The 9,547-nt window shown below is 41.2% G+C and overlaps 1 protein-coding gene and 1 long non-coding RNA gene across 3 annotated transcripts; one reads left to right on the top strand and one right to left on the bottom strand.

Moving 5' to 3' along the window:
- Window positions 1-57: 57 nt before the first annotated feature.
- On the bottom strand, window positions 58-7,759 carry LOC128894921 (rhythmically expressed gene 5 protein). 2 transcript variants are annotated; one of them, XM_054157017.1, is made up of 4 exons: window positions 7,632-7,759; window positions 3,480-3,651; window positions 3,292-3,381; window positions 58-1,758 (listed from the first exon to the last, which is right to left on the bottom strand). In XM_054157017.1, exons 1-4 carry the CDS (start codon window positions 7,707-7,709, stop codon window positions 1,328-1,330), a joined length of 771 nt encoding a protein of 256 aa, XP_054012992.1. In that variant the 5' UTR covers window positions 7,710-7,759; the 3' UTR covers window positions 58-1,327. The 2 variants fall into 2 exon arrangements, with proteins under 2 accessions (XP_054012992.1, XP_054012991.1); XM_054157016.1 differs by lacking the exon at window positions 7,632-7,759 and adding an exon at window positions 5,231-6,018.
- On the top strand, window positions 1,868-3,085 carry LOC128894931 (uncharacterized). Its single transcript, XR_008461647.1, has 3 exons — window positions 1,868-2,206; window positions 2,239-2,956; window positions 3,002-3,085. It is a non-coding gene; the product is annotated as an uncharacterized LOC128894931 (long non-coding RNA).
- Window positions 7,760-9,547: the final 1,788 nt, after the last annotated feature.

Raw genomic sequence — 9,547 nt, 5'->3', positions numbered from 1 at the left:
TAGCCGTATTTCGAGGTTCGAGAAATAAAAATAATTCTATAAAGAGTACACTATCGATCTCGGATATCACATTTTATTATAATTATAAATCATCTACATCTGTTTAAAAATATATATTCATAAAAATTGCTTTCACTTTCGTTTTAATAATAATCTGATGTTACATTATTACAAACATTGTATACACGTAAGATCTATGCTACCTTGTACAAGTATAAAACATGGACGTTTGAGAGATTTTAGAAAATTTTAATGCGGTATTTAAAAAGCTACGATACGGAAAATTTCGAAATGGACATCGTATTCGTGTAAATACCAGTTATAAACTCGACCGTATAATTGGAATAATCACAATAATATATTGCACGCATAAAAATATTCCCTGTTAATGAAATTTTAGCGAGGTAAGTTCCTTTACACCACGGAGGCGTTTGTCTCGATAAAATTTGATGGTATAATATGGTATAATCGAGAGTTTACGGTCTCGCGTAACAAAACGATCGGTCCGTCTTTGTGCTTATTGGCGCTAGACTCGCTACGGCAATAATTATAAACGAAACTGCAAGCGGTAAACGATGCAAAGATAAATAACTAATTACGCAAATGATGAAATAAATAACGAGTGAATGAAAACGTATGATCGAAAGTGTTCATGGTCGGCGATTATAATTATAATTATTCGTGTGCAGAAGCGAATGAAAGCATGCATTAGCGGTATTCATAAACCTAAACGTAAACCTAAACATATATATATAATAATAATAATAATAGAATCGAATATTCTATCGCGTATTCTCAATTAGAAACTAATAACGAAAATAAATAGAAAGTTTGATTGCCGACCAATCGTCAATTAACACGCTACGCGTACGTTAAACGATTTCAGAGACCGACGGATACTTGTTGACCAACGCTCGTGAAAACTATGTACGAATGTTGTACGCAAAAACAGTCTTTTCAACACTCATCACTGCCGACTTTGCGACATTAGTTTCCGACTACGTAACACGTATAATTGATAATGAATACGATTGAAAAATATCACCGTTTCGTTCGTTTCCTTATCCGTCTCTATTAAAAAAAGGTAAAACTTTTGGGCGAGGACTTAATCCAGGACTACGTAATCGTATGCATACGTATCCTTCGTGTATAGATATCGACTCGATGGAAAAACGGTTGCAAGTTGCAACGAAACGCATTTCTCCGTTCTACTAGCGTAGATACTAGGTGTATGTAGGCAATACCAGCCTCGAAATACAGTCGACTATAGTCGTTTAAAAAGAGGCTGGATTTCCTTCGGCATTCCTCAACGATGAATCACATTTCCTCAATAGTAGCGTATATTGCGCGTTGCGACGACCTCTCGAAGCAATCTTGTTTCAAACGGTAGATGAACGGATCGTTGGTTGAGACGTTGGCGCTGCGGACGTGGTTGCGATCGCGATCGCGATCGCGATCGCGATCCTGGCTGATTGTTCGGCTCGGGAAACGTATCGGGTTTCGATCGATTATCGTACACTGTACCGCTGGCCGCTTCGAGTTCCTCGATAGACGGTAGCCGAGAGTGTCTGTACTCGTCGATGTCCTCGTCGCGTGGCAAAGGACGCGTGGAATCCTCCGGAACCGGTCGACCATCGGGGTATACGCGAATCACCATCGGTCCGACCAGGTACGGGCCTGCAGATGGTCGCGCGTAGTCGGCCGACGATGCCGTGTCTTCGCCCAAGCCATTCGTTTCGCTGCCGGTGGAGCTGGTGGCTGGAACAGAATAAAAAATGAAATTTTTACTAAACGGGATGGAAAATTGCAGTCGAATAGTCGAGTAGTTGACGCGATATACGGATTTTAACGGTAAACGTTTCTTACCGTAAAGGATTATTTAAGTTTAACGTTTAAGTACGATAATATTTTCGCGTGGTCGGGTTCCTCGCGAGACCACGATCCGTGTCCGTGGCGCATCGACTCGCGACTTGTAACGAGCTATTTTTACGCCTAGTGTCTACCTGCCATGTACACAACTCTTGAAACTTTTGTTAATCACTTTCTTCGTCGCTTGTTTCGCGAACGAGCTGTGATCGCATGCCAAACTTTCCTCGTACTTGACATGCAGTTCAACCACCCAACCGTCTATTCAACTGTGAAATATGTCGAAAATATCTATATCGCTATATCGGTTTATTTCCGTTCGTGTCCCTTATATCTGTACGTACTACATGTATGTATAGACCCTTTACGTAGAAAACAAGAATTTCACGGTCCTCCAAGGGTTAGGATAGGTTGTTTAAGGTTGAACTTGAAATCCGTCGATATATCGATGCATTTCTCGGAGAAAATGTGAAAGGCTGTTCGAGCAGTCTGGTCTCCGATGGAAATTGACCTCCTTTCGGTGTTTCCAGTTTCCAAGCATCATCCGTGGCCGTGTACCCTGGCCACGAAACGCATCAAACCAGAGAGATTAAAAGATAAAGGACGTTTTGTAATAGCTGTATCGAATTGTTTAGATTGGGTGTCGCTAAATGTTACAATATAGTATAATATAATCCCCGTCGAATTGTCACGATGATTCTCGGAGATGGAGTGAAAGTAGTGCAGCGAAGAAGACTAGTCGATTTGAAAAGGAGCGTTTTACTATCGAATGCGATCTCGTTCAAAAGAAGAAAGAAAAAAACAAACTTTCTAGTGGAATGCGCGTGATCGACACGGTACCTGGAACTTTCTCGCAGCACCATTTGTTTTCGTTGACGCTTCGGGTCACGCGAATTTCTGAATGCGAACGAAACGCAAACATCGAATCTGCTTTTCAGTCTGATGTATCGCTATTACTATTACTATTATTACTCGTATTTTTATCTTTCATATCTCTGGTACTGTGCGTGTAGAATGTTGCGACTCAACGTTAATGGAAAGGTTTATCGACTCTGGCCAACTTGTACCAGCCTATCAGTCTCTCGTGTTGGTTCACGCGCTCTTTCTCGAGTAATACATCGTTCCGAGAGAGTAGGTTCTTTCGATCTTTCATCGATTAAAACTTTCACTCGAGCTAATTATTATAACTTTTTACGGCAAATAAAGCTATCTTTTCTTTTTCCTTACTTTTTTCTTACTTTTTGTTCGGCCATAAATTGCGTGTCTGCGATAGCATCGTTACAGAAATGATCTTTTCCACGGCATGTTGATCGATGGTTCAATTACACGATGCTAATTTTTATTGTAATTTTTGCTACTTTATTTGCTCGAGTAAGTTGAACTAGTCAAATTTTATAATTATAATTATATAATATATTTACATACCTAACGAATCTGGTCCGGTGGTCAAGTAGAATTCATCTGGCTCGTGACCGGTTCTCGTCGAATATCCGTTTTTCGCCATGGCGCGCCAAACTGTAACCGAGAAGTAACAAGTTACGATCCTCGTGTGTACTATACCTATGTACATATATTATTTATTATAGAGGTACATGGAAAGTTTGTAAACTCACTAATTTCCTTGGCGCCACGCTGATACGGATCCAATTTATCGAGAAACGTGTCGTCCATATTGGCTAGACTTCGAAGACCGGAGACGAGCAAGTTTTTGTTGCAATCAGGCATCGAGGAATCCGTGCAGAACTTTGCTACTTGCTCACTGAATATTCGGAACAAATGGCTCGTCTGAAATCGAACGTTTCAAAGTTGATCGGGAGATTTAGGGAAAAGCATGAAATTATCGAACGGTAGCGCGAACGTTAACTGTTACGCGATCAAGAAATTACCGGGATACATGATAGATCAGTGAAAATTAAATCTCATTTTCAACATCACGATGAAAATCGTGTCTGCGTATTATAAATTTCCTCATCGTGTCGATTTATCCATCTCTTTTTCTTTTATAATACTAATCCTCTACTCGTACTATATACTCGTGTTAACGTTCTTTTCTTTTTTTGTCTGTTCAAAGAGCGTCGATGATCGCGAAAGCTGTTTTCTATTCCGCGTGGACAAATGCATTCTGACCGCGTCCGGTGAAACTCGGCAATGTGTAACGCACGGTATATTGGACGCGACAGTTATAACAAACAAATATATATGCGAGCCGCGGCTCCTCGTACATCACGTATCGGGCCTGATTGCGATACACGCTTTTTTTTCCTTTTCGTCACGATCAATTCTACCCGTCGCGCGTCGCCGTTAAACATGCCCCTGTTCGCGTTCTACACAAAACGCAATGCTCGATGTCCACACACTTTTGGCTCTATCTATGGACGTTCGATTACGCGAATATTCGACCTTGGAATTTCTAATGACATTTCCGTAACAACTTTCGAACCCTCGAAATCGAATATACCGACGCGACGCGACGCGACGCGACGCATCGCGACGAGACGTGAAATCGATAACGGCTATACGAGTGGAATCAAACGAGGTACAATAACCATCGACAATCTTTATTGTACCTAGTTGTGTTTTTTGTTTTTTATCACTTCATCACTCATGCTCGCTTATATCAATTCATCCCTTCATCTTATTATCACATTTACGTGCCTTTGGTTAATCTTATTATTATGCATGTTAATACTCGATACCGAAGGAATATGACTTTTTGAGTCGATATCTCCTCCTATTACTATTCTTTCCGGTATTACTCGCGGCAAACAATCATTTCTTGATCCGTGCGTCTTTTTACTGTTGGACGGAAAAATTGCTACGATTTATAGTACGTTACCAAAGTAGAAGCATCGAAACTCTTGTTCGATGGAAAAAACTTGAAAAACTAGAGCTAAGGTAAATAAGAGGAACGACCGCGGGTGCTGGTGCGGGCGAGGACGAGGGCGCGGACGCGGACGCAATGTCACGAGAAAAGTCAATGTCCGAGACGCGCTCGCGCAATTGCACTCGACTGGACTGTACAAGTGTACAAGTGCACAAGTGCACGAGCAGAGAGAGCATTTTATACGAATGCGCACCATTTCGTTCGGTGAAAGTTTCATTTTACCGATATCGCGTACAGGGCTTTACTATTTGGTAGGGCGTGTTAAAAGAAAAATTAATAGATTTTTCATTTTTCTCTCTAGAGAAATTACGAGTATAACGAAGGCCGTACAAAACTAAAAACTACACGCTCGGCAATAGTTAGCAGAGAAAAATTTGAACGTGGAAATTGTCGGAGAAAGCAAGAGTCTCGAGCGCGCAAGTTTTTTCAATCGGATATTATACGAATTTCATTTACGAAAGAACCTCGAACAATACTCACTTTCTCGTCCCGCGACAGGAATTCCCACATGGGTATCGCAGAACCAGTGATACATAAAGTACGGCATCCCAGTGTCAGGATACCGACAACGATCACAAAAGTTCTCCGATTCCTCATTACTGACGTTTCACTCTTTCTTCGACAACCTTCGGAATACAATTTTTCTACGCGTTCCAACTTTGTCTAGATCTGTTCGATCTATCGCACGTACATTACTCGTACAAAGTCCAGCACGAACGGTAAATTCTTCAACGAAAACACTCTCCTCGCGATCGAGGAATTATCATTCGAGCTACGCGAGAGCCGAGTAATTTATAGTTGGAGTGTATTTGTTAATCGTCCAAACGGAAATATCGATATCACGTCGCGGCGCGGCGCGGCGCGGCAGGCGAGAATAACGTTCACGTGGAATCGAATGCACGAAACATACAAGCGACGATCCACTCGTGTCGAATGGTCCGTGCAAACTGGCCAATCTCCTTTGCCTCGACTCCCTGGTTATATGCATGTTGGTAAGCTACCGATGTCTACGTGCCTCCGATCCCACCAGACGCGCCACGCCGCGCTTTCAAGACCAGAGTCCAGTCCACGAGCACACCAGTTGTTCCAATATTTACGTCTGTCCAGAACGTCATCGGCCCGATACAAACTTTCCTGGATAACAACAAATGTTTTCTCATTCTCGCCAATAGTTGGCGTTTAATCGCTCGATATCGATACAATTTCAACATGTTGTTCCTTCTCGGAACAATCAACTTGACGAAATAAAACCATCATCTCGGTAGAATTTTATTGCTATACTACGTATTATTGGAACAGTTCCAATTCTACGATCCAACCAGACCAACTTAATCTGCCCGCTGGAAATCTGCTTGGAAACGTTCCGATCTTGTTCATCCGGTTCTTCCAGCTGGCTCGCGTTAGGTTCTCGCGTTAGAATCGCGTTACTCGACGCTTCCACGTTCTTCGAAATGGTCCAAGTGTATTTTAAAATTCGCCAATATTACTTATGTAGAATACGAGATATAATACAGGGAATTGAATCGTAATTTGGAATAGTACGTATATAGGAGAAAAAATACTACAGCACGAATGGTAAATATAGATAGTTGAAAAAAATAGGATAATTGCGAGTGTATGTTTTCTGGATCCGAATTCGTGACACGTCTCTTCGAAATGTTTTACCGCCGTTATTTATCATTTATTAAGCGCATAGAAAAAGATAGATGGTAAAGTTTGACAATGAGTGACGTAGGTCATTGATGGAATTATTAGTTTCGCGAACGTTTCTGTGAGACGCGACTCTAAAATGCCGCGTAATTAGAAGAAGAAGATGGATGAAAGCAGTAGCGATTATCGATGTTTTGCGTAGCGATGATACTTGTTTACGTCGCGACGCGACGCGACGATGACCAACGTGGGAATTCAAATACAGCAAACTCGCTTTCACGCATAAATACGCATCGGCACAGCTGCATGGAATAAGGAAGCTTGGATTATTCGTGCAGTAGAAATGCGAACGCGCGTCTGTTACCGTGACCGGTATCGTTCCAGGTAATCACCACTATCTCGTAGGCTCGCTGCACATTTACAGTCATCGTGCAGTCATCCGACTATTATGTCACTCGAATCCTACGAGAATAGATCCAGAGGTTCTCAATGTTGGTTCGGTGTTATTTCTAAATATCCCGTGAAAAGCCGAATGTATGTACTCGTACGTGTATGTAAAAAATGTTCGATATCGATACTCTTTACGATTCGGAATCTTTGATTCGACGTTTCGTGTACGGAATCGTAATTTATCGTGCGTTTGATCGGTAAATCCACAATTTTCCTAAAACCAAACGTTCATCGCGTCTAACGTTTACACGTTCACGAGCTTATCGCGACTTTGATCCATGGAACAGTCTCTCGAATGCAACGTTTTGCAGGACCAATCGCGCAGGAATTACATAAACGGGTGTCAAGGGTGCTCTATACTTTGGTATACTACGTGTACGTAGCACGTAACCTGAATTTGGAAATTCACTTTCCACGACTCGAGCAAGTTTTTTGGTCGTAACGATCGGACGGTCATGTCGGTGATCCGAGATCGAGAGGTGTGGAATTCGTTCCGGTCGACGCACGTAATAGTTGCCGGATGCTTAGCGCTTCTCTGGCGAAAGAGTTGGCATCAACGATGCCTGTTTCGAATACACGAATGTTTCTCGCGTTAGCTCGAACCGCGATATCGAACAACAGTTTAACGTGTACGCGTACGCGGAAATATCGTACCGCACGAATCGTAAACGCTCGCAACTATTTCTATTCTATGCATATACATGCTATACAAACATGAACTGTTTCAAAATTATGCATATTTATTTGTTTCTTTTCGATTCATTCCTGCTTCTATACTTACCTTTAACAATTTCTGTCTGGTTCTCCAGGATGCTCGGCGAAAAAATCGGAGAATCTCTGTCGATGCTTCAGAGGTCATTGTACGAGAGAACTGAACCTACTTTTGCCGTAGCATTTCGTACGACTAATTCCACGTTAATAACTCACGGAACTCGCGATGACGCATTTAGTCGCATATTATAAAAATAGTCCAGCATTGACGCAGTAGCTATCTGCTGGATTTCACGAGTTCCTTAATCAAATTCGTCTGCGTAATCGCGTCTTAAAATACGTCGCATGTCTTTCGAAATACTTGATAAAAGATATGCATATACGTATCGTGTATGTATAATATACTATATCGTAGTTGTTGTACAATTTTTACTTTGTTTCCTTTTTTTAAGGGAACAATATTTGTCGAGTTTTGAAATGTCGAGTCAACGGCTGTACGCGAATAAACAAAGAGACAGACTAAATAGAAATACTGTAACTCGTTAATAGCGCGATACATCAAGCACATTGACGCCACAGAGGAACGACTACGAGTTTTGTTGTCAGTAACGGTGTCAGTCGGCGCCACGATCATCTATACGTAATACATACTTGAATCAATTTTTCGACGGCTGCGTCGGATTAACCGATAAACGTGGCGCTCCTAAAAAAATCTACAATCACCGCCCACGTAACAATGCTACGGCTGATTAATGAATGTCAATGTAAAGTTAGGAAATTCCAAAGGATTGGCATATCGAATCGATATGGCAATTTCTTAAGAGACGAGCTGAATTTATCAAGCGAAAGTCTATTTTACTTTTCAAAAAGTTCAACCTCTCAAGGTTCTCCGTGAATATTTGAATCATTTTCAATTCGGCTATAACGTTCTTTCATCTTTCTACCATACGTTGAAATTTGTTAAAAATTCTATATTTCGACATTCGTTACGTCCTGGAAATTTTCCATTAAACAGGTTTCACCGCTTCATCTTAAACATTCGTTTCCTACCTGGCGCCATCGTCTGCTTCAACTTGCGCATATGTTAATCGTAGATCGTAGGGCAAGAATAAACTCAACTACGACACAGACGATGCTAGGAAATTGATGTACATTTCTTTTTCGTTAGCGTCTCATTAAAACCTGTTTCTACAAATTTGTAAATAATAACGAACGGTGACTCATGCCAGAGAGAAACTGCTCGCGAGTGCAGTTACTTCTGTTCCCGTTCCTCTTGTCTCTCAACATTACCGACACTATTAACGTAACATTATTAATGGTACATGTGCACGTGTACCCCAAGGCTGTTTGCGCAAGGACGCCCTGCAATGCCAATCCGTTGATACATATGTATTCACGTGTAAATCTTTCAAAGTCGACAATTCTGGTTTCCACAAAATCGGTAAAAATGTTCCAACGATACTATCTTTCTCGTTGCGAATAAATAGACGAATCAATCACGAGTCAATTAAAGCAACTTGATTAAAACGTATAATATTCGTAAATTAAAACTTGACGCCACTTTAATCTTGGTAAATCTCAAATAACCGTTGGAAATTTTACATAAGAATTTAATCCAGATAGGAAAACGTATCGTACGACTCTGGAAAAGTATACGATAAATCTAGATATACGAGGGTGTATGATCGATTCGTGTATTTTTCTAACCGACCCGAACCGACCCGACGCGACGCGACGATACTACACGACGCGACGAACAATGAAATATTTCCACGTGGGAAATAACTTTAATGCAATTTAAAACTAGTTTAATCGAGTCCCAATACAAGTCTTCGATATGTATCTTAATGTTTGAGATATTCATTGGTCGACGTCAATCTGATGAATGTCGAAAAGCCGTAAAATGTTAAGCCGGCGCCGTTTGGTCGGCCGACGAATCGATTTTATGGATATGTGATTAGGAATTCAAATGAAATATCTGCTTTC

Source organism: Hylaeus anthracinus, unplaced genomic scaffold, assembly GCF_026225885.1.
Source record: "Hylaeus anthracinus isolate JK02 unplaced genomic scaffold, UHH_iyHylAnth1.0_haploid 4, whole genome shotgun sequence".
NCBI lineage: Eukaryota > Metazoa > Arthropoda > Insecta > Hymenoptera > Colletidae > Hylaeus > Hylaeus anthracinus.
This window is presented reverse-complemented; position numbering and strand designations above follow the sequence as displayed.